Source organism: Anomaloglossus baeobatrachus, chromosome 7, assembly GCF_048569485.1.
Source record: "Anomaloglossus baeobatrachus isolate aAnoBae1 chromosome 7, aAnoBae1.hap1, whole genome shotgun sequence".
NCBI classification, from domain to species: domain Eukaryota; kingdom Metazoa; phylum Chordata; class Amphibia; order Anura; family Aromobatidae; genus Anomaloglossus; species Anomaloglossus baeobatrachus.
The window spans coordinates 223143194-223168641 of NC_134359.1; the positions used below are offsets into that span (position 1 = coordinate 223143194).

Consider the following 25448-nt stretch of genomic DNA (forward strand, 5'->3'; position numbering starts at 1 on the left):
CGGCCTCCACCATCTCTGCAGTTCACATTCCAGGCGTGGAAAACTGGGAAGCAGACTATCTCAGTCGCCAGGGCATGGACGCAGGGGAATGGTCCCTTCACCCGGACGTGTTTCAGGAGATCTGTTGCCGCTGGGGGGTGCCGGACGTCGACCTCATGGCGTCCCGGCACAACAACAAGGTACCGGTGTTCATGGCACGGTCTCAAGATCCCAGAGCTCTGGCGGCAGACGCCTTAGTTCAGGATTGGTCGCAGTTTCAGCTCCCTTATGTGTTTCCTCCGCTGGCACTGTTGCCCAGAGTGTTACGCAAGATCAGGGCCGACTGCCGCCGCGTCATCCTCGTCGCTCCAGACTGGCCGAGGCGGTCGTGGTACCCGGATCTGTGGCATCTCACGGTCGGCCAACCGTGGGCACTACCAGACCGACCAGACTTGCTATCTCAAGGGCCGTTTTTCCATCTGAATTCTGCGGCCCTCAACCTGACTGTGTGGCCATTGAGTCCTGGATCCTAGCGTCTTCAGGGTTATCTCAAGACGTCATTGCCACTATGAGACAGGCTAGGAAACCAACGTCCGCCAAGATCTACCACAGGACGTGGAAAATTTTCCTGTCGTGGTGCTCTGCTCAGGGTTTTTCTCCCTGGCCTTTTGCCTTGCCCACTTTTCTGTCCTTCCTTCAATCTGGACTGGAAAAGGGTTTGTCGCTCGGCTCCCTTAAGGGACAAGTCTCAGCGCTCTCTGTGTTTTTCCAGAAGCGCCTAGCCAGACTTCCACAGGTACGCACGTTCCTGCAGGGGGTTTGTCACATCGTTCCTCCTTACAAGCGGCCGTTAGAACCCTGGGATCTGAACAGGGTGCTGCTGTTTCTTCAGAAACCACCATTCGAGCCAATGAGCGATATTTCTCTCTCACGCCTTTCGCAGAAAGTGGTTTTTCTAGTAGCAGTCACTTCACTTCGGAGAGTGTCTGAGCTAGCAGCGCTGTCATGCAAAGCCCCTTTCCTGGTTTTTCACCAGGACAAGGTGGTTCTGCGTCCGGTTCCGGAATTTCTCCCTAAGGTGGTATCCCCCTTTCATCTCAATCAGGATATCTCCTTACCTTCTTTTTGTCCTCATCCAGTTCACCAATGTGAAAAGGATTTGCACTTGTTAGATCTGGTGAGAGCACTCAGACTCTACATTTCTCGTACGGCGCCCCTGCGCCGCTCGGATGCACTCTTTGTCCTTGTCGCTGGCCAGCGTAAAGGGTCACAGGCTTCCAAATCAACCTTGGCTCGGTGGATCAAGGAGCCAATTCTCGAAGCCTACTGTTCGGCTGGGCTTCCAGTTCCCTCAGGGCTGAAGGCCCATTCTACCAGAGCCGTGGGCGCGTCCTGGGCTTTGAGGCACCAGGCTACGGCTCAGCAGGTGTGTCAGGCGGCTACCTGGTCGAGCCTGCACACTTTCACGAAACACTATCAGGTGCATACCTATGCTTCGGCGGATGCCAGCCTAGGTAGACGAGTCCTTCAGGCGGCGGTTGCCCACCTGTAGGAAGAGGCCGTTTTACGGCTCTCTTGCAAGGTATTATTTTACCCACCCAGGGACTGCTTTTGGACGTCCCAATTGTCTGGGTCTCCCAATGGAGCGACAAAGAAGAAGGGAATTTTGTTTACTTACCGTAAATTCCTTTTCTTCTAGCTCCAATTGGGAGACCCAGCGCCCGCCCCTGTTTTTTTGTGTACACATGTTGTTCATGTTGAATGGTTTCAGTTCTCCGATATTCCTTCGGATTGAAGTTACTTTAAACCAGTTTTTAATTCTTTTCCTCCTTCTTGCTTTTGCACCAAAACTGAGGAGCCCGTGGGAGCACGGGGCGTGTATAGGCAGAAGGGGAGGGGCTTAACACTTAAGTGTAATACTTTGTGCGGCCTCCGGAGGCATAGCCTATACACCCAATTGGCTGGGTCTCCCAATTGGAGCTAGAAGAAAAGGAATTTACGGTAAGTAAACAAAATTCCCTTCTTTAATGACTTACGCAGTCTCAGAATAACTCATCGTTTTCATGACTTTGAACTTAAAGGGATGTTCCCATCTCCAAGATCCTATCCCAAGATGTAGTAGGTATAATAGTAATATTAACAAATATCTCCAATTAGAAATGTAGCATAGTTCTTCTGATTTCACGGTCTCTTACCTCATGTTCAGGGCATTGCAGGATCTTAGGTATCCATGGTTATGACCACAAGCTAACTAACTATATGTGACTATATGTGTGGTTGTAATCATGGACTCCTCAGGTCCTTCAACTACATATTAGGATAGGATCTTGGAGATGGAAATATCCCTTTAAAGGGGGTTCCTATTTTTTTTTTTTTTTTCTGACCATCGGATAGACTGGAACATGACGCGCTGTCGAAGATGAAAAAAGCCCAGTGGGTATAAACAGTGCTTTTTACCGTGTGTGTTCCTGAGGAAGGAGAGGGGTTTCTCTCCGAAACGCATTGAAATAAAAAGCACTGTTTATAACCTCTGGGGTTTTTTTCATCTTCACAGCAGCGCGGCATCTTTCCTGTATATCTAGCGGTCATCCTCTTATCTACGTGGAACCGCAGCAGCCGTGGCTTTCAGGTTTCTTAGTCAGTTGTGACTCCCACAACTGCCGAATGTGAGCTCCCCTAGAGTTTTTTTTCACCCTGGTATCATCTGATACAACCCATTTGTGCTCTATTTGTCTTACAGCTTTTTCTAGAATTTTTTTTTTCTTAAATACATACAGTTGGAGCTAAAAATATATATACAATGGAACCTCTGTTTACGAGTAACTTGGTGTGCGCGTATTTTGCTATACGAGCAAAGCTTTCTATAAATTTGTAACTCTGTTTACGAGCAAAGCTTTGCTGACGAGCAAAATACCGCACACACTTCCGGTTCCGTACGCACAAACACACATATTATACTCACATATCCTCCATTACCTCACCGGCCTCATACTTGGTTCTTGTAGTCCGCCAGTATGTGGTTCCGGTAACTATCGTGACCGATCTAGGAGCTGCCGCTCTACTTCCCAATGGCAGCGCGCTGACCAATCGGAGACACTGACGTCAGCGCCCTGGCCAATCAGAGGCAAGCGGCTCATGCCAATGACAGCCACTGTAGGCCTGACAGTGGCAGCCCTTGCATCGGCCACCATGGTTACAGGCGGATTTACAAGAACCAGGCTGGCGAGGGAGCGGAGGATATGTGAACATAATGTACGTGTGTGTGCATGTTTGTGTGTGTTTGTGCGTGTGTGGAATGGCACAATAGGGGACCAGAATAAGACATTGCACAAGTTGTGGATCGAATTGTCTGCATTCCAATGATTTCCTATGGGAAATGTTGCTTTGCTGAATGAGTAACTTGGTTTACGAGCACACTCCCAGAACGGATTGTTCTCATAATCCAAAGTTCCACTGTACAAATATACTGGCACTCCCACCCCAGCTACATAAAGCTCAAGCTATCTGCTGCAACTTGCTATATCCAAAGAAAAGAAGTATACAGTGGAACCTTGGTTTAAGAGCATAATCCGTTCTGGGAGTGTGCTTGTAAACCAAGTTACTTGTCTAGCAAAGCAAAATTTCCCATAGGAAATAATGCAAACTCAGACAATTCGTTCCACAACTTGTTCAATGTTCCATCCTGGTCCTCTATTGTGCCATTCCACACATGCACAAACACGCACGCCGGCCTCATGGTTCTTGTAGTTCGCCGGTACAGGATGTGTATTGGGTAACTATCGCGACCGATGCCGGAGCTTCCGCTGCCTTGCCTCTGATTGGTCAGCGCGCTGCCTTTGAGAAGCGGCTGACAGCGAAAGTTCCTCCATGGTCGCGATGGTTACCGATACACATCCTGTACCGGCGAACTACAAGAACAAGGATTCCGGCGATGGAACGGAAGGTAAGGTGAGCATAATATATGTGTGTGTTGACTGCAAGAGTGGGTCAGAGCGTGGTGAAAGTACAGAACCGGAAGTGTGTGCGGTGAGTATTTGTTCGTACGGTAAAGCTTGCTCGTAAACTGAGTTACAAATTTACAGCAAGCTTTGCTCGTATAGCGAAATACTCGCACACTAAGTAACTCGTAAACTGAGGTTCCACTGTATACTATAAATGAGCAAGCTGCAAGATGCTCTGATGTGTCTGTAATCCACATTCCAGGAGCAAAGAAGGGAGAGTAAAACGTAATTGCCCGTCAGCGGTTGATTTTCTGGTTGTGGATGATAGGAGTTTGTGATATGTGGATGATTGGTGTACGAGGGAGGTGCTTGTGCAGGGCTCCGACCAACAGTGCTAGCCACAATACAATATAACAATCAGTCTAAACAGTGACATCCCTCACTAAGGAAAAGTCTGATCCAGGATACTATCTCCAACGCGTTTCAGAAGAAGCGTCCATCAGGGTGGGTATAGATATGTATAAAAACTGGAAATACAAAAAAGTGCAATAGGGTCTTATCTGTGTGAAAGTATGGAAGAAAAAAAAAAGCGGACCCCCTCATCTAGAAGGGTTGTGTAGACATAACTACTTTTAAAAGGATCAAAACAGCTGCCATGGGTCCTGCCATGTAAGTCAAAAGATGTCAGGACAATTCTGCGCTGCTGATGATCCAAATTTTGCCCTTGACATCTAATGAACTTATATAGGCAGCCCTTACTTTAGGTAATTATGGATTCAATAATACACCACCTATATTTTCCAACACTTCACTTCATAAATGCAGACTGTACTATATGGTATTGTGGCTAGCGTTGCTGGCTGGAGCGCTGCACAGGCACCTATCATTCAAATATCACAAGCTCAGGAACTCTTCCCGTTCCATACACAACAGGTGCCGGCTGCCTCATACAGCTGGCACCAGCCTCTAACAGCAGCGACCAGAACTAGTGCCGATCAAGACTTCTAAATGCCGCTGTCCATCCCTGAGCAGCATAGAAACGGTTGAGATCTGTGTATCCAGGAATTTGAGATAGCGAGGTAGGAATGGATTACCATAGCGGTACAGGAGAACAACCACTACATTGTGCAGAGCTTTGCTGGATTTCGTTTATACACAGTTTCCTTCCATCCGCCGTGGGATTTAACAGCTGATTGTGGCGGTCCTGGGTGTACGACTCCCACCAATTTGTGATATTGATGACTTATCTAAAGGATATTCCAGCTTTATCAAAGTCCACGACAAACTCTATGAATGGGATCTATACATCTGTTTACAAAGCTGATCCAGGGGCATAAGCATAGTCTGGGGAATACTGCTATAGCATATCTAGCTTCTTTAGCTCTTTTTCTAAAGGAACTTTAACCTTATACATATATATACTTTTTTTTTTTTTAATTCAGCTATGCAAAAAATTATGGAATCCATCAAGCAGCATAGGAAGAAAACTCCTTCACACACAGTAAGGATACTTTTACTTTCTTTTTAGAAGTTAATCTTGAAGTCATCCATTTGTGCCCTCTATATTATCTGTCTGTTTTTATTGTCCTGTATGATAGCCTTAATAATTCTAATAATATGCTTTATTGCATCAACAGGATAAGCCAGTCAAGACAGTAATTGATCTGACGGATGATGAGGGGCAAAAAAGTGATAAAGGTACCATGAAATGATGAATTGTTTGAATATATCGGGACAGTGAAAGTATCCGAAATCTGCGTGTATTAAGTCTTTCAGGACATATGATGTAACTACATTGTGTGATAGGGAAGGGGTTCCCGCAAACTGGTGTACAGCTATGGCACGGTGATCACCCCCCTATGTTCACCGCCAGGAGCTCTGCCTAAATGATAGCCGGGCTCCTTGTGTCACAGCCAGGGCTGGTGCCTCACCACCCCTGACTGGTTAACCCCCTAAATGCCATTATAAATAGCCATCACCGCATGTAGAATACTAAGAGAGGGTGTGGGTGTGTGTATATGTATGTATATATGTATGTATATGTGTGTGTGTATATGTATGTATGCATGTATGCATGTGTGTGTATGTATGTATAATATATATATATATATATATATATATATATATATATATATATATATATATATATATATATATATATATATATATATATATATATATATATATATATATATATATATATATATATATGCATGCATGCATGCATGCATGCATGCATGCATACATACATACATACACACACACATACATACATACATACATACATACATACATACACACACACATATATATATATATATATATATATATATATATACATACACATATATATATATATATATATATATATATATATATATATATACACATATATACTGTATATGTATATATTATGGCAAGTAAAGATTCAAAACCTGCAATTTTTTTCAACATTTTTGGTTACATTTTTAGTAGCTATAAAAAAAAAACCCCTGAAATCATGTCAATGTATATTTACTACTATCATAAAGTACAATGTGTCACGAAAAAACAGTCTCAAATTGACTGGCATATGTTGAAGTGTTTCAGAGTTATTACCACATAAATTGACGCTGGTCAGAATTTAAGTTTGGCCTGGTTAGGAAGGTGAAAACCGACTGTGGCGTGAAGGGGTTAATGGGGTTGTCTAGTTAGCAAAACCTATAGTAGGGAGGGTCCTCTTTTCAGGGGATTCCTTTCTAGGCAAGATTGGAGAGTGATTAGAGACAGTCTCTTAAAGCCCTCATACAGATTAAAGCCGACCCAACCCACTAATATCAATGGTGGCCATCCATGTTAGATGAATGCCAGTCAAACAGCTTGATTTCTAATGTGTATACAGGTCTCTTCATTTTCCTCTATTATGGAGATCGAAATACATGTCCGATACGTTTTTAGGTGGTAAGTCGCCACTTTTTTCACTTTCTTTTTTGACCATACATGCCAAGCTGAGAATGCACACCTACCGTGTTTTTCCAAAAATAAGACCTCCCCCAAAAATAAGCCCTAGCAGGGATTTTCAGCATTTTCAGAGAAAGGCTTAAATATAAGCCCTCCCCCAAAAATAAGCCCTAGTCCCGGATCAATAATGAAGTGTCCGTGCAGCTAAAAAAGTTAGATACTGCAGGACACTTCATTATACACAGCGGCACCCGGCAATCACACTCACCAGACGCCGAGCAGCAGGACCTGCAGTGATCACACACCCGCACACATCAGCTCACACACACACACAAAATCAGATCACACACACACACCAGATCTCACACACAAACATCGGATCGCACACAGTCAGATCACACACATAATCAGATCGCACACACAAACTTCGGATCACGCGCAAACATCAAATCACACACACACACACACACACACACACACACAAACATCGGATCGCACACACATCGGATCACATACACACTCACCTCATCCAGCGACACCGATCTCTTCTCGCCGGGAGAATCCTGAGAGGCAGTGCGGTGCAGCGCGACGAACAGGACCTGCGGCCGGACATGTGACTTGCTCTCATTCCCTGCTGCCGTAAGTGCTGGATGTGATGTGTGTGTGTGTCTGCGATCGGCTGTGTTTTTCTGCGATCGGCTGTTTGTGTCTGTGATCGGATGTGTGTATCTGTGATCGGCTGTGTGTGCCTCTGATAGGATGTGTGTATCTGTGATCTGCTGTGTGTGCCTGCGATCGGATGTGTGTATCTGTGATCGGCTGTGTGTGCCTGTGATAGGAGGTGTGTATCTGATCGGCTGTATGTGCCTGTGATAGGATGTGTGTATTTGTGATCGGCTGTGTGTGGCCTGTGATAGGATGTGTGTATCTGTGATCGGCTGTGTGTGCCTGCGATCTGCTGTGTGTGATCTGCTGTGTATATCTGCGATCTCCTGTGTGTGTGTGCCTGTGATTGGCTGTATGTATCTGTGATCGGCTGTGTGTGCCTGCAGTCTGCTGTGTGTGTGATCTGCTGTGTGTGTGGTCTGCTGTGTGTGTGGTCTGCTGTGTGTGTGGTCTGCTGTGTGTGTGGTCTGCTGTGTGTGTGGTCTGCTGTGTGTGTGGTCTGCTGTGTGTGTGGTCTGCTGTGTGTGTGGTCTGCTGTGTGTGTGGTCTGCTGTGTGTGTGGTCTGCTGTGTGTGTGGTCTGCTGTGTGTGTGGTCTGCTGTGTGTGTGGTCTGCTGTGTGTGTGGTCTGCTGTGTGTGTGGTCTGCTGTGTGTGTGGTCTGCTGTGTGTGTGGTCTGCTGTGTGTGTGGTCTGCTGTGTGTGTGGTCTGCTGTGTGTGTGGTCTGCTGTGTGTGTGGTCTGCTGTGTGTGTGGTCTGCTGTGTGTGTGTGGTCTGCTGTGTGTGTGTGGTCTGCTGTGTGTGTGTGGTCTGCTGTGTGTGTGTGGTCTGCTGTGTGTGTGTGGTCTGCTGTGTGTGTGTGGTCTGCTGTGTGTGTGTGGTCTGCTGTGTGTGTGTGGTCTGCTGTGTGTGTGTGGTCTGCTGTGTGTGTGTGGTCTGCTGTGTGTGTGTGGTCTGCTGTGTGTGTGTGGTCTGCTGTGTGTGTGTGGTCTGCTGTGTGTGTGTGGTCTGCTGTGTGTGTGTGATCTGCTGTGTGTGTGTGATCTGCTGTGTGTGTGTGATCTGCTGTGTGTGTGTGGTCTGCTGTGTGTGTGTGGTCTGCTGTGTGTGTGTGGTCTGCTGTGTGTGTGTGGTCTGCTGTGTGTGTGTGGTCTGCTGTGTGTGTGTGGTCTGCTGTGTGTGTGTGGTCTGCTGTGTGTGTGTGGTCTGCTGTGTGTGTGTGATCTGCTGTGTGTGTGTGTGATCTGCTGTGTGTGTGTGTGATCTGCTGTGTGTGTGTGTGATGTGCTGTGTGTGTGTGATGTGCTGTGTGTGTGTGATGTGCTGTGTGTGATGTGCTGTGTGTGTGATGTGATGTGATGTGCTGTGTGTGTGATGTGATGTGCTGTGTGTGTGATGTGATGTGCTGTGTGTGTGATGTGCTGTGTGTGTGATGTGCTGTGTGTGTGATGTGATGTGCTGTGTGTGATGTGATGTGCTGTGTGTGTGATGTGATGTGCTGTGTGTGATGTGATGTGCTGTGTGTGTGATGTGATGTGCTGTGCTGTGTGATGTGCTGTGCTGTGTGATGTGCTGTGCTGTGTGATGTGATGTGCTGTGCTGTGAGTGATGTGATGTGCTGTGCTGTGTGTGTGATGTGCTGTGCTGTGTGATGTGCTGTGCTGTGTGTGTGATGTGATGTGCTGTGTGTGTGATGTGCTGTGTGTGTGATGTGCTGTGCTGTGTGTGTGATGTGCTGTGTGTGTGATGTGCTGTGTGAGTGATGTGATGTGCTGTGTGATGTGCTGTGATGTGCTGTGTGATGTGCTGTGTGTGTGATGTGCTGTGCTGTGCTGTGTGATGTGATGTGCTGTGTGTGTGATGTGATGTGCTGTGTGTGTGATGTGCTGTGATGTGATGTGCTGTGTGTGTGATGTGATGTGCTGTGTGTGTGATGTGATGTGCTGTGTGTGTGATGTGCTGTGTGTGTGTGATGTGCTGTGTGTGTGATGTGCTGTGTGTGTGATGTGATGTGCTGTGTGAGTGATGTGCTGTGTGATGTGCTGTGATGTGCTGTGTGTGTGATGTGATGTGCTGTGTGTGTGATGTGCTGTGTGTGTGATGTGCTGTGTGTGTGATGTGCTGTGTGTGTGATGTGATGTGCTGTGTGTGTGATGTGATGTGCTGTGTGTGTGATGTGCTGTGTGTGTGATGTGTGTGTGATGTGCTGTGTGTGTGATGTGCTGTGTGTGTGATGTGCTGTGTGTGTGATGTGCTGTGTGTGTGATGTGCTGTGTGTGTGATGTGCTGTGTGTGTGATGTGATGTGCTGTGTGATGTGATGTGCTGTGTGATGTGATGTGCTGTGTGTGTGATGTGCTGTGTGTGTGATGTGCTGTGTGTGTGATGTGCTGTGTGTGTGATGTGCTGTGTGTGTGATGTGCTGTGTGTGTGATGTGCTGTGTGTGTGATGTGCTGTGTGTGTGATGTGATGTGCTGTGTGATGTGATGTGATGTGCTGTGTGTGTGATGTGCTGTGTGTGTGATGTGCTGTGATGTGCTGTGTGTGTGATGTGCTGTGTGTGTGATGTGATGTGCTGTGTGTGTGATGTGCTGTGTGTGTGATGTGTGTGTGATGTGTGTGTGATGTGCTGTGTGTGTGATGTGCTGTGTGTGTGATGTGATGTGCTGTGTGTGTGATGTGATGTGCTGTGTGTGTGATGTGCTGTGTGTGTGATGTGCTGTGTGTGTGATGTGCTGTGTGTGTGATGTGCTGTGTGTGTGATGTGCTGTGTGTGTGATGTGCTGTGTGTGTGATGTGATGTGCTGTGTGATGTGATGTGATGTGCTGTGTGTGTGATGTGCTGTGTGTGTGATGTGCTGTGATGTGCTGTGTGTGTGATGTGCTGTGTGTGTGATGTGATGTGCTGTGTGTGTGATGTGCTGTGTGTGTGATGTGCTGTGTGTGTGATGTGCTGTGTGTGTGATGTGCTGTGTGTGTGATGTGCTGTGTGTGTGATGTGCTGTGTGTGTGATGTGATGTGCTGTGTGAGTGATGTGCTGTGTGATGTGCTGTGATGTGCTGTGTGTGTGATGTGATGTGCTGTGTGTGTGATGTGATGTGCTGTGTGTGTGATGTGATGTGCTGTGTGTGTGATGTGCTGTGTGTGTGATGTGCTGTGTGTGTGATGTGCTGTGTGTGTGATGTGCTGTGTGTGTGATGTGATGTGCTGTGTGTGTGATGTGATGTGCTGTGTGAGTGATGTGATGTGCTGTGTGAGTGTGAGTGTGTGTCTGGGATCTGCTGTGTGTGTCAGCTAGCAGCAGGGTAGGACGGCATGCAGCACCGACCGGAGATCATAGGAGACGTCTGGCTCTGGTGAGTATGAGTCTCCTGGGAAGTGGGGGGATCTGCTTTTTTGGGGGGTAAACCTACCCCCAACCGTGTTTCTCCAAGAATAAGACCTCCTTCAAAAATAAGCCCTAGTGCTTTTTTGGGGGGCAAAAAAAAATATAAGACCGTGTCTTATTTTTGGAAAAACACGGTATGTGAGATCAGGAGCAGTCGCTGGCGGCTGATGCATATACACGTACCAACAGGATTCTCCACTGCTCACAGCTGATTGCTGGAGGTCTGTCGTGCTCAGCTTTTAACAAGCAGCAATTATCAAAAGCCGAGACTCCTTTAGCAGTTTGATACAGTTTTCATACAGCTATTGAACCCATAAAATGTTTGCAGGTGTTTTGAGGGTTTTATGACATAGTGATTTCTCCATTATGCCATCCTATCCAGATAACTTTGATTATCTTGAGCATAAATACGTACGTTAGACTTTACTTTTGTGCGAATTCATTTTATAATCTACAACGATCCCTTGGATATTCCATGACGTGTGTACATTGTCTTAAAATCTACCATAATGTGCATCCAAAATTTTAGAAGTAGATGGAAACTGAACACTGCACACTTACTTTTACCTTTTTGAAGAAGCCCAAAAATACAACCAATCATGAACATAGATAATGTTACGAGTCCAAGAAAAAGTGAAACGCTGATATCTGTGTTTAAAGTCCATGATTCTGACTTTTTTTTCATTCTTTTTAAAAAGTCAGACGTAGGGATAAGGCAGTAAATTGAGTTACGATGAAGACTCATGTAGAGTCGAAACGTGTCAACTTACTGCCTTATCAACTTTTTAAAAGGAATTAAATAGTTGGAATCACTTATTTTATACACTAATGACGTGGTATTACCTATGGCGTGGTATCTGGATCTATTTACGAAGGGCTGCTAATTTTACGGTGAGCACAAATAGATGTGTTACGTTTGACGAGTGAAGTCTATGGCCAACCAGATGCCAAAATCTTGCTGTAAACTGCCCTTATAAAGTGATGCCGTGACTTTGCGATTGCCTCAATCTGACTTCTGGGACCTCATTAATGCTGGGAATAATTTTTTTATTACATTTTTACTTCCAGAATTACCTGACGACCCAGATGACATTACAGTAAACCATGATTTACTATTCACGCCTCGATTTATTTCTAAACGACAAGTTTTACATGATTGCTGATAACAAAAGCAATACACATTTTTCTAGATTTCGGTTGGAATATCCACAGGTGTCTTTGTAGATATTGTGAGGCAAATCCCGGGATATGAAGATGAATTATGACTCCAGTCATAATCTCTCATCACTCCCTGGCAGTGCCCCCTCCCTTCTTGTTCTCAATGTCCAGCATCTGTGAAGGTGTTACACCTCCATGGCCATGTCCTGTGATATGGAAATGAGGTGGTGTGGGAACAATGGACACAGGATGACTCCCTGCCGTCACCCTGTAACAAGAGTTGTATCTCATTAGCAAGGCTATGGAACTAGCTAGACAGAACGACTCCAGTAAAAAATGGTTCATATCTCGCAAGCCATATTTCCGATAAATATGGCAACCATAAAAATGGTGTCTCCGCATGCGGACGATGCCGGCACACCCTTTTTATGGGAGCAGGACATTGGGAAATGCCCCAGGCGTGATATCAGCCAATGGGGAACTGGCAGACAGGTCATGAGTCCCCTCGTTCTGTAGCTAAATTCATAACTGTCACAATGAGAGCATTGGCGTCCGCCTACGACGCTCCCAGGCAAAGTTATGGCCAATATCCCCTTTGCTGGATAATTCTGATCCATGCAGGGGGAGTGGCAGTGCTTCCCTGTGAGGTCACTAAGGTAGGAGGGGACCTGGATGTGCCCAGGTTGATAACCCTACTTCGGCCATTTTCCAGGGTTCTTTCGCTGGGGGTCACGTGTAGGAAACATCTGTGGGAGTTCCTGGAAACCTGGTCTACAGCGCCCCCCTGTGGCCAGACGCACAAGGTAACTGATTGAATTGCATACCTGTTTGAAAACCATGCTTTATCTGTAACTGTACTCTGACATATGTATATTCTGTAGATTCCCTATTGTATATATTGTAGTTCTAGTGTGCTTTAGGCTGATTAAATTATATAATTAATCTTGGGCTGTTCTGTTATCTCGATCTTGAATCCCACGTCTGTGTGTTCGGCTAATAGTTACCGTAAATCGGTTGGTGGCAGCGAATTGTGCCAAGGATTATTGTGGGGAGGCCAGTGAGATTCGGGGAGATTTTATATATTCCGCCCGCGGAGGTCGGGGGAATATATATAACTTACTCTCACCGGGGACCCTTCAATAATCGGCATAAGTAGTATAGCGGCCTCCTTGCTTATTGTCGGGCAATTCCATAATTGGCCTGACTATAAGAGGGGCGCTAGAGAGCGCGTCACGTGCTCTGTCTGTCGGTCGGGAGGTATAAAGGAGGGGTGACCCCCACTTGTTACCCCCCGATTGTGACGTACTGGTAGCCAGCGCGGGGGATTTCTGAGTGACCCCCCCGGTGGTTTGTGACATATTGGTGGCATAGCGGTGGGATCGAGATAATAGTGTGTGTGAGTGTGAGACCCATACTCCCAGACACTAAAGACTGCCTGCAGCAGCTGTGGCTGCTGGGGTCTTCAGACTAGCTCAACACTAGAGTGTCAGAGTGCAGATACTGTAAGGTTGTGTGGAGGCATCAGGTGTCAGTTCTGTGTCAGTGACCAAAAGTCTGCAAGAATGGCTGATGGCACCAGGAGCAGAGCTATGCAACTGGCCAATGCTAAGGCAGGAGCCGAAGAGAGGGAGGACGGTGCTGTGGACAGCAATGAGGAGGTTGCCCACGAGTCCTCCAGGAGCTCGACGCCAGAAAACCGTTCTGCCGAGGACATTGCGCAACCTGGCACTGCTGGACAAGATGAGGAGGAGCTCACCCAAGGTTCCTCAACGAGCCAGATGCCAGCCCTCCGCTCTGAAAGGGACAGTGAATCGCCTAGCTCTGCAGCGTGCCGCAGATCACCACGTGCCATTCCACCGAGCCTGGGAGGCTCGGATAGCCTTCTTCAAATGGCTATGGCCCTTCTCCAGGCTGGAGACCAGAAGGGCTACAAGGAACTCCTGGCAGAGCGCAGGGCAGAGCGGCAGGCAGCGCGTGACGCTGAGGCTGCGGAGCGGCACGCAGAGCGTGAGGCTGCGGAGCGAGAGCGGCAGGCAGCGCGTGAAGAGCGAGAGCGAGAGCGACAGGCAGACCGTGACTACCAGCTGCAGCTAGCTCAGCTCCGGCCCTCATCAGCCACATGTGACCTTCAAAACACCAAACTTCCAAAGGTCCGTGTTGAGGACTTCCCAGTGCTGGAGAAGGATGGAGACTTGGACTCTTTCCTGACTGCTTTTGAACGGACTTGCTTGCAGCACCATCTGAACAAGGACCAGTGGGCCAAATACCTGACCCCCCGTTTAAGGGGTAAGGCCCTGGATGTCCTTGGGGACTTGCCTGCTGAGGCAGATCAGGGCTACGACACCATCAAGCGGGCCCTGATCCAACAGTACAACCTCACCCCGGAGTCCTACCGCAAGAAGTTCCGGAGCCTACAGAAGGGACCAAAGGACTCCTGGGCTGACCACAGGCGGGCACTTGCCCGAGCTGCCGACCACTGGACCCAAGGCCTGCAGCTTTCCACCGGACCGGAGATCCTGGACTTGTTCATCACGGAGCAACTCTTGTGGAACTGCCCTGAGGATCTCCGCCAGTTCATCCGAGACCAGAAGCCAAAGGGGTCCACGGCTACAGCTGCCCTTGCCGATGACTACACCAACAACCGGGCCCCTGAGGCCAGGAGAGCGGCCACCAGCAGCACCTGGAGAGGGGGTAAGATGAATTCTGCGACTGCCCCACCTGCCCCTAGACTGCAGGGGGTGTCCCCCTCAACTCCCCTCTCCAGGCCCGTGGCAGAACCAAGACGGTGCCACCAGTGCAACTTACCTGGACACTTCAAGGCCATGTGCCCTCAGCGTCCCAAGGCCCCGGCTCCGTCCCCGTCCCAAGGGCCGCCCAAGGTGTATTGTGTGGGTGGGGGTGGTGGTAGGTCCCTGGACAGCTTCCAACCTGTCACCGTCGGCCGGTCTGTGACCATAGGACTGCGAGACAGCGCCTCGGAGGTGACTCTGGTGCGGCCTGAGATGGTGTCCCCCCAAGACTTGATCCCTGGAAAAACCCTCGCTGTCTCCGGGATTGGAGGCACTGACCCGGCGCTGCCTGTTGCTGACATTTATGTGGACTGGGGCGCAGGGCGAGGGGTGAGGGAGGTGGGGGTAACTGATCGGATCCCTGCAAACGTGCTACTTGGGACAGATTTCGGGCAGATAACCTCCCAGTTTGGGCCCCAACCAAGGGCTGAACCTTCAGCCAGTACTGACATGCCTCCGGACAATGTTAATGTGTTATCTATGAATGATGTAAGGGAGGAGGGAGTGAACTCTGATATTTCTGCTTGCATAGACACCATAGACACACACACAGCTGCAGCTGTGACAGGGGAGGGGGTCAGAGAAAGGTGTGACAATGCCTCTACAAGTAATCAGCCTGCGAGCTGGGATCTGTTGCCCTCTGCAGGGATAAGCAGAGAGCAGGGTGCTGCAGGGGGAGGACCAGTGTGTGGGGTGGGGGCTACCACAGCAAATGTGGGGTCCCCAGAGATTTCACAGCGGGGTTCTGTTGCTGCAGGAGGGGAACAGGCAGGTGAGATTGGGGCCGGTCCAGGAGCGGAAGTGCTCCCAGGTAAGATCTCGGTGCATGGTTCCCCCACAACCGGGGTGTCAGGAAGCCAGGTAGGTCTGCCTGAACCGGCGACTTGGTCAGGAACGGAGGAGGAGCAGGCACGACCCACGGTCGCAGCGGCTGTGGCCGCTGTCACCCGCAGTGGGAGTGCTGGAAGCCAAGGGGCCTCCCGGAGGTCCGATAGCTCTTCCCCTTCTGACCAAGTGGCAGCCGAGTCAGGTGGAGGCCAGGACACAGGTCCCAGGGTACTGACCGAAGATGTGACAGTCTCGTCGATTCTGGCCACATCTAGTCAGGGGTTTCAGGCAGCGTTAGAAGCTGACGACAGCCTGAAAGCTCTTAAGGAGCAGGCGGCACAGCCTCCCTCGGACTCGGACCCGGAGCGAGTGGTCTGGGACCAAGGACGGCTGTACCGGGCCACGGTCCAGCAGGGTTCACCGGAGGCGTGGCCCAGGGACCGACAGTTGGTGGTACCCTATCCGTTCCGGACGGAGTTGTTGCGGATCGCACATGAGATTCCGATGGCCGGACACCTAGGGATCGCTAAGACCAAGGCCAGGTTAAACCAGCATTTCTACTGGCCAAAAATGGGGGCCGATGTGGCTGCCTACTGCCGTTCGTGTGAAACCTGTCAGAGAGTGGGGAAGGCGGGGCCACACCCCAAAGCCCCACTAGTATCTCTGCCAATCATCGATGAGCCTTTCAGGAGGGTGGCTGTGGATCTGGTCGGCCCGCTGGCCATCCCCAGCAGCTCCGGGAAACGCTTCCTACTGACGGTAGTGGACTATGCCACCCGGTACCCAGAAGCAGTGGCCTTGTCGTCCATTCGGGCTGACAAGGTGGCCACCGCATTGCTGGAGATTTTCTCCCGAGTGGGTTTTCCCCAGGAAATGCTCACTGACCGGGGGACCCAATTCATGTCCCAGCTGATGGAGGCCCTCTGTAAGCAAGTCCAGGTGCGACATCTGGTGGCCAGCCCGTACCATCCACAGACTAATGGCCTGTGCGAGCGGTTCAATGGCACCTTAAAGCAGATGCTTAAGATGTTGGTCGACTCCCATGGGCGTGACTGGGAGCGGTATCTCCCACACCTGTTATTTGCTTACCGGGAGGTTCCACAGGCCTCAACAGGATTCTCACCGTTTGAGCTCCTGTACGGGCGACGTGTGCGGGGCCCCCTGGCTCTGGTGAAAGAGGCTTGGGAAGGGGATTTGGCCACCCCTGGAGTGTCGGTTATCGAGTATGTCATGCGCTTCCGGGACAAAATGCAGGCCTTGACGCAACTGGTACACGACAATATGGCTCAAGCCCAGGCCGATCAGAAGCGTTGGTACGACCAGAACGCTTGTGAGAGGACCTACCAAGTTGGTCAAAAGGTGTGGCTACTGGTCCCCGTACCACAGGACAAGCTTCAGGCAGCCTGGGAAGGCCCATACCTCGTGTACCAGCAGCTCAACCCTGTAACGTACCTGGTCACCCTGGACCCTGCCCGTGGAAGGCGGAAGCCCTTCCATGTGAACATGATGAAGGCACATCATGAGCGGGAGGCATGTGCGCTCCCCGTGTGCAACCTGCCCGAGGAGGGAGAAGCGGAAACCCTCTTGGATATGCTAGCCCAGGTTAGGGCAGGCGGATCCATGGAGGATGTGGAGGTTGGCCACCAGCTCTTGGAGGACCAACGGTCCCAGCTGTGGGCCACCCTCCTCCCCTTCCGGGGGTTGTTTACCAACCAGCCCGGAAGGACTGACTTGGCTGTCCATCACGTGGACACTGGGGATCATCCCCCGATCCGGCGTTCAGCATATCGGGTCTCCCTGGAGGTGCAGCAACACATGCGCCAGGAGATTGACGAGATGCTGAAGCTGGGGGTGATCCAGGCATCCAACAGCGCTTGGGCCTCGCCTGTAGTCCTCGTCCCTAAGAAGGACCGAACCACTCGGTTCTGCGTGGACTACAGGGGGCTCAATGCTGTCACGGTCGCCGATGCGTACCCAATGCCACGCATCGATGACCTGCTCGATCAGTTGGCCGGGGCTCAGTACCTGACCATCATGGATCTGAGCCGGGGATATTGGCAGATCCCCCTGACTCGCAAGGCCAGGGAACGCTCTGCCTTTATTACCCCATTTGGACTGTACGAGTCCACGGTGATGCCATTCGGGATGAGGAATGCCCCTGCCACTTTCCAGCGGATGGTCAACACCCTGCTCAAGGGACTTGAAGGGTACGCGGCCGCGTACCTGGATGACATTGCCGTCTTCAGTCCCACCTGGGAGGACCACCTAGAGCATCTAGCACAGGTGCTCAGGCGGATCCACCGGGCAGGTTTGACCATCAAGCCGGGAAAGTGTCAGCTGGTCATGAGCGAGGTCCAGTACCTCGGTCACCGGGTAGGTGGGAGAACACTGAAGCCCGAGCCTGAGAAAGTGGAAGCCATCGCATCCTGGCCCACCCCCAGGACCAAGAAGCAGGTGATGTCCTTCTTGGGGACCGCTGGGTACTATAGGAGGTTTGTTCCATGCTATAGTAGCCTGGCAAAGCCCTTGACGGACCTCACCAAGAAGAAGCTGCCCTCTGCAGTCGATTGGACAATGGACTGCGAGACAGCCTTCCGGGCCCTAAAGGACGCCCTGTCCAGCCCGCCCGTGCTACAGGCAGCCGACTTCACGCGGCCGTTTGTAGTACAGACCGACGCCAGTGACTTCGGCCTCGGTGCGGTGCTCAGCCAGGTGGACTCTGCGAGCCAAGAGCACCCAGTCTTGTACCTGAGCAGGAAGCTGTTACCAAGGGAAGTTGCCTATTCCACGATGGAGAAGGAGTGCCTGGCCATAGTGTGGGCCCTGCAGCGTCTGCAACCCTATCTATACGGGCGCCACTTCATCGTGGAGACGGACCACAATCCCCTCAGCTGGTTGCACACCGTCTCTGGGACGAATGGGCGATTGTTGCGATGGAGCCTTGCGCTCCAGCAATACAACTTCACCATTCGCCACAAAAGGGGCCGTGACCACGGTAACGCAGACGGGCTGTCCCGACAAGGAGAGGTCGCGGACGGGCGCACGGGGGAACACCGGAGTGTGCTGCCCACTAGCGCCCTCAAAAGGGGGGAGGTGTGAGGCAAATCCCGGGATATGAAGATGAATTATGACTCCAGTCATAATCTCTCATCACTCCCTGGCAGTGCCCCCTCCCTTCTTGTTCTCAATGTCCAGCATCTGTGAAGGTGTTACACCTCCATGGCCATGTCCTGTGATATGGAAATGAGGTGGTGTGGGAACAATGGACACAGGATGACTCCCTGCCGTCACCCTGTAACAAGAGTTGTATCTCATTAGCAAGGCTATGGAACTAGCTAGACAGAACGACTCCAGTAAAAAATGGTTCATATCTCGCAAGCCATATTTCCGATAAATATGGCAACCATAAAAATGGTGTCTCCGCATGCGGACGATGCCGGCACACCCTTTTTATGGGAGCAGGACATTGGGAAATGCCCCAGGCGTGATATCAGCCAATGGGGAACTGGCAGACAGGTCATGAGTCCCCTCGTTCTTTAGCTAAATTCATAACTGTCACAATGAGAGCATTGGCGTCCGCCTACGACGCTCCCAGGCAAAGTTATGGCCAATATCCCCTTTGCTGGATAATTCTGATCCATGCAGGGGGAGTGGCAGTGCTTCCCTGTGAGGTCACTAAGGTAGGAGGGGACCTGGATGTGCCCAGGTTGATAACCCTACTTCGGCCATTTTCCAGGGTTCTTTCGCTGGGGGTCACGTGTAGGAAACATCTGTGGGAGTTCCTGGAAACCTGGTCTACAGCGCCCCCCTGTGGCCAGACGCACAAGGTAACTGATTGAATTGCATACATGTTTGAAAACCATGCTTTATCTGTAACTGTACTCTGACATATGTATATTCTGTAGATTCCCTATTGTATATATTGTAGTTCTAGTGTGCTTTAGGCTGATTAAATTATATAATTAATCTTGGGCTGTTCTGTTATCTCGATCTTGAATCCCACGTCTGTGTGTTCGGCTAATAGTTACCGTAAATCGGTTGGTGGCAGCGAATTGTGCCAAGGATTATTGTGGGGAGGCCAGTGAGATTCGGGGAGATTTTATATATTCCGCCCGCGGAGGTCGGGGGAATATATACCTTACTCTCACCGGGGACCCTTCAATAATCGGCATAAGTAGTATAGCGGCCTCCTTGCTTATTGTCGGGCAATTCCATAATTGGCCTGACTATAAGAGGGGCGCTAGAGAGCGCGTCACGTGCTCTGTCTGTCGGTCGGGAGGTATAAAGGAGGGGTGACCCCCACTTGTTACCCCCCGATTGTGACGTACTGGTAGCCAGCGCGGGGGATTTCTGAGTGACCCCCCCGGTGGTTTGTGACAGATATGTAGAAATATATATGTATATTTTTTCCAGATTCAAACATGGTTAGCGAACCTTGTATCCCAAATGGCGATCTGTCGGCACCGGTGACATCGTCTCGGAAGAGTGGCAGCGTAGAGAATGTCCTTGATATAAACTCCGCCAAGAAAAACCCTCCTTCGAGTGATCATAATGAAGCTTCAAGTTCTGATGTGAATGAAGAGAGACCGTCTGCCACCATACCACCCAACTCTTCTACGGCAGAGGTAAGAGACCAGATGGTTATCAGGACTATCTTTTTCTTAACGACTAGCAGCTTATACAAGTACGTGTACAAGTGACCAATAAATCCGCTAGATACGTCACTGCTGCTATAAATGGGCAGAGTCATGCTTCTCTATAATAATGAGTTGCAAGCATGCCCCTTACATAATCTGATCATACCCCTTATATAATCTGCAGTCGTACTTTTTTTTTTCATCTGCTCTCCAATTCTTTATTAGCTACTATATACACAGTATGATAGCAAGAAGTAGCAGAAAAATGGCCAGTGACTGTCAGCTCAGACTGCAAAGGATTTCTTTGTAATTTGTTTCCATGTAGACATCAATCTGCATAAGAGCTGTAGACGCAGAAAGGTAACCTGTATTCTAATGGAGTCTATTTACAAAGTTTCATTTTAGATGCATTGGAACTGTAAAAATAATGGTTAAGGTGAATGTAGGATAGGCAATCAGTTTTTAATTAGTGGGGAGGCCGGCTCCTGACACTCCAGATAATGAGATGTTTATGGTGCCATAGTGCAACTGTGAACGCTGCAGCCTTTTCAAGATTTGCATTGTACTCCAAAAACCTAAAAAATCTATTGCCTCTGCTTTAAAACTATAAAGATAAGATGCACAGTACTGTACCTGTAATTCAGTGGGACGCTGGAGGTGCTCCCCCTCCTTTCTGGGATGTTGTATCACACATCAGGGGGCCTGGCCTGCTCCATGCTGTTGGTAACAGGCAGCCCCCGATAGCTTTTTCCTTGCGTGGCTACACCCCCTGCTGCCCTGTTCTGTCAAAGAGCTGGAGTCATGGTGGGGCTATTCCCTTGTTCTCTGACTGCAGGGGGCTGATGTGTGACGTAATGTCCCAGAGGTGAGGGGGGGATCAGCAAGGAGCAGCTCCAGCATCATTACAGGAACAGCACTGTGCATTTATAGTTTGAGGGCAGCGAATTTGTCATCTCCCCGGAGTATCCCTTTAAACAGACCCCATACACCATCAGGGAACTGAATGAGCACATGCTCTTTTAGGGTTCAGGCTCATAAAGCTTTTGCCATGCACAGTGATCTGAGGTGTAAACACCTCTGCCTCACCAAGCTTACTGCTCATGATCATCATCTATCCCGCACATCAGTCTAGAGAGCGCCACTCTAAAAGGTTGATCATGCACAGTAAGCTTGGTGGGGCTGAGCGGTATATGCCTGTGCACTGTACATGACAAGCCTGGACCGCAAAAAAGCATGTGTGGGACTTCAGAAATGTCTACTCTTACACCACCATACTGAGGAGCAATAAAAAAAAAACATTTTGGTGTATTTACAAGGATAAAATACCCTGATGACTCAAATAACGGGGTTTTCTTCAGCGCTCTATTGGGAGACCCAGACGATTGGGGTATAGCTACTGCCCTCTGGAGGCCACACAAAGCACTACATTAAAAGTGCAAGGCCCCTCCCCCTCTGGCTATACCCCCCCCGTGGTATCACGGGTTCTCCAGTTTTAGCTTTGTGTGCGAAGGAGGTCAGACATTCCATGCATAGCTCCACAGATTTTAGTCAGCAGTAGCTGCTGACTATTTCGGATGGAAGAAAAGAGGACACGTATAGTGTCCCCAGCATGCTCCCTTCTCACCCCTGGATGGTGTTGTAAGGTTGAGGTACCTATTGCTGGTACAGGGCTGGAGCCTGACATGCTGTTTTCCTTCCACATCCCCTGGTAGGGCTCTGTGGAAGTGGGATCCTGCCGGCCTCTCAGCTCTGACGCCGGGCTCCATCCACAGACCCATTAGAACCTGATGGAGACGGAGCAGGAGTACGATCAGGGACAGGCCCTGCATCATACAGGTACTCTGTGTCCCCGGCAGGCACAGACACACTCCGGGCTGGCTGGGTGTTGTAGTGCGCCGGGGACCGCAACGTTGGAGTTAGTGTCCCTACAGATTACTGGGGGATTTTTTGTGTATGGGAACGCAGCGCCGACCCCCTCTGGACCGGGCGGCGCTGCTGTGACTTGTGGTGCGCCGGGGATCCGCCGTCCGCGCTTTTACGGCGGCGGCGGTTATAAATTGAGTCCCCGGCTTTTTGGGCCTAGGACGCCGGCAGCTCCGATTCGTTCCCGCCCCCACCCTGTCATTCAGGGTAGGGGAGAGACGCTGTTCGCTAGCAGCGACGAGGGCTGGAGCCTGATTTACATGCTCCAGCCCTCACACTAGGCACAGAGGGAAGCAGGCTTCCCGCTCTTAGCCAGGAACGCCCAGGGCCCGCCCCCCTTCTCTCTCAGGACGCCGGCAGCCATTACATGCAGTCTGGCTGGAGGAAGGACGCAAGGCTCTGGGAGACCTGGACTAGGGGCTATCTGGCGACCACACACCCGCTTTTTAAGCGGGCGGTAAGCGATTTTTCTGTGCTGGTCCCTCTAGTGCCTCACGGTGTATCGGTGTACTGTGTAGGATATAGAGATATTGTATTTCTTGCACTGTGAGGTCGCTTCTGGCTGCATCTCCCAGATCCCTCTGTGGAAGCAACAACATGCCATCCTCAAAACGCAAGGCTGCCAAGGCTAGGGCTGTGTATACTGCGTGTGCTGCATGTGGGGCTAATCTACCAGCAGGCTCCGATGACCCCCATTGTGTGCAATGCTCCGACCCGGTGCTGCTTCGCCAGCCGGAGTCAGGAGAGGTAGTGACCCAGGCTGAGACGCTTGTAAGTTCTGCCCCGGTGACAGGGACAGACTTTGCAGTTTTTGCTGATAATATGTCTGTGTCTATGGCAAAAATCCTTGAAACCTTGCAATCTATGCATGGGGCTCAGTCTTTGGGCACGGCGAGGCCTCTGTCCTCAGGTCCCCCTCACTTGGAATTAATCCAGCCCACAGGGGGGTCCCCGGCTTCACAGGCCGAGGATTATGACTCAGATGATAGCCCCAGCCACCCTAAGCGAGCTCGCTGGGAAAGACCCTCGACGTCATCACACTGCTCAGGGTCTCAGCGCAATCAGTCTCCCTGTGATGTGTCTGATGAGAGTGATCAGGAATCCATTCCTGGAACCCCTCTCAACCTGGATACCCCTGATGGGGATGCCATGGTAAACGACCTTATCTCAGCCATCAATAGGCTGTTGGATATTTCTCCCCCAGCCCTTTCAGCAGAAGAGGCGGCTGCGGAGCAGGAGAAGTTTCGTTTCCTTTATCCCAAGCGTAAATTGAGTGCTTTGTTGGATCACGCTGACTTCAGAGAATCAATCCAGAAGCACGACGCTCACCCAGAAAGGCGTTTCTCTAAACGATCTAAAGATACGCGTTTCCCTTTCCCCCCTGAGGTGGTCAAGCGCTGGACACAGTGTCCAAAGGTAGACCCCCCGATTTCCAAACTCGCAGCTAGGTCCATAGTTGCAGTGGAGGATGGCGCTTCACTTAAAGATGCCAATGACAGACAGATGGACCTTTGGTTAAAATCTGTCTATGAAGCTATCGGCGCGTCGTTTGCTCCGGCATTCGCAGCCGTATGGGCACTCCAGGCTATTTCAGCTGGCTTAGCAAAAGTGGATGCTATCATACATCCAGCAGTGCCGCAAGTGGCGCACCTTACCACGCAGATGTCGGCGTTTGCGTCTTACGCTATCAATGCGGTCCTAGAATCTACCAGTCGCACCTCAATGGCGTCCGCCAATTCGGTAGTTTTGCGCAGAGCCTTGTGGTTAAAGGACTGGAAAGCAGATGCTGGTTCCAAAAAATGTTTAACCAGTTTGCCTTTATCTAGAGATAGACTGTTTGGCGAGCCATTGGCTGATATCATTAAGCAGTCCAAGGGTAAAGACTCCTCTTTACCACAACCCAGAACAACCAAACCTCAGCAGAAAAAGTGGCAGCAGAGGTTTCAGTCCTTTCGAGGTTCGGGCAAGACACCGTTTACCTCGTCCAAAGGGACTCAGAGGACGCAAAGAAACTCAGATTCGTGGCGGGCTCACACGCGCCCCAAGAAAGCAAATGGAGGTACCACTTCCAAAGCGGCTACCTCATGACTTCCAGCCCCCTCCCTCCGCATCGCCGGTCGGGGGCAGGCTCTCCCGCTTTTCCGGCATTTGGATGTCACAGGTCAAAGACCGGTGGGTGACGGACATTTTGTCTCGCGGGTACAGAATCGAGTTCAATTCTCGTCCTCCAGCTCGGTTCTTCAGAACCTCCCCACATCCAGACCGAGCAGATGCTCTGCTGCAGGCGGTGGACTCCCTAAGAGCGGAAGGAGTGGTGATCCCAGTCCCTCCTCAGGAACAAGGGCAAGGGTTTTACTCAAATCTCTTTGTGGTTCCAAAAAAGGACGGCTCGTTCCGTCCTGTTCTGGACCTAAAACGGCTCAACAAACATGTGCACGCCAGGAAGTTCCGGATGGAAACCCTGCGTTCTGTCATTGCCTCAATGTCCAGAGGAGACTTCCTTGCCTCAATAGACATCAAAGATGCTTATCTCCACGTGCCAATTGCTACAGAACATCAACGTTTTCTACGTTTTGTGATAGGAGACGACCATTTTCAGTTCGTAGCTCTGCCATTTGGTCTGGCGACAGCCCCACGGGTCTTCACCAAGGTCATGGCGGCGGTGGTAGCAGTCTTGCACTCTCAGGGACACTCGGTGATCCCTTACCTAGACGATTTATTGGTCAAAGCTCCCTCTCAAGAGGCATGTCAGCGCAGCCTGAATGCTACGCTGGAGACCCTACAGTCTTTCGGATGGATCATCAACTTTCCAAAGTCGATCCTATCACCGACTCAATCACTAACGTATCTTGGCATGGAGTTTCATACTCTAGCAGCGATAGTGAAGCTTCCGCTGAACAAGCAGCGGTCACTACAGACAGGGGTGCAATCTCTTCTGCAGGGCCAGTTGCATCCCTTGCGGCGCCTCATGCATTTCCTAGGGAAGATGGTGGCAGCCATGGAAGCAGTTCCCTTTGCGCAGTTTCATCTGCGCCCACTTCAATGGGACATTCTCCGCCAATGGGACGGGAAGTCAACGTCCCTGGACAGGAAAGTCTCGCTTTCCCAGACGGCCAAGGACTCCCTACAATGGTGGCTCCTTCCCACCTCATTGTCTCAGGGAAGATCCTTCCTGCCCCCATCCTGGGCAGTAGTCACG

The 25448-nt window shown here is 50.3% G+C and overlaps 1 protein-coding gene across 1 annotated transcript in view; it reads left to right on the forward strand.

The window, feature by feature from the left end:
* The window catches only part of ATF7IP2 (activating transcription factor 7 interacting protein 2), a 92045-nt gene that overhangs the window by 54240 nt on the left and 12357 nt on the right, over window positions 1-25448 (forward strand). The window contains exons 8-10 of the mRNA XM_075317911.1: window positions 5363-5421; window positions 5558-5618; window positions 20103-20314. Coding sequence (XP_075174026.1) covers window positions 5363-5421; window positions 5558-5618; window positions 20103-20314 — 332 coding nt within the window. The remainder of the gene's footprint in view (window positions 1-5362; window positions 5422-5557; window positions 5619-20102; window positions 20315-25448) is intronic.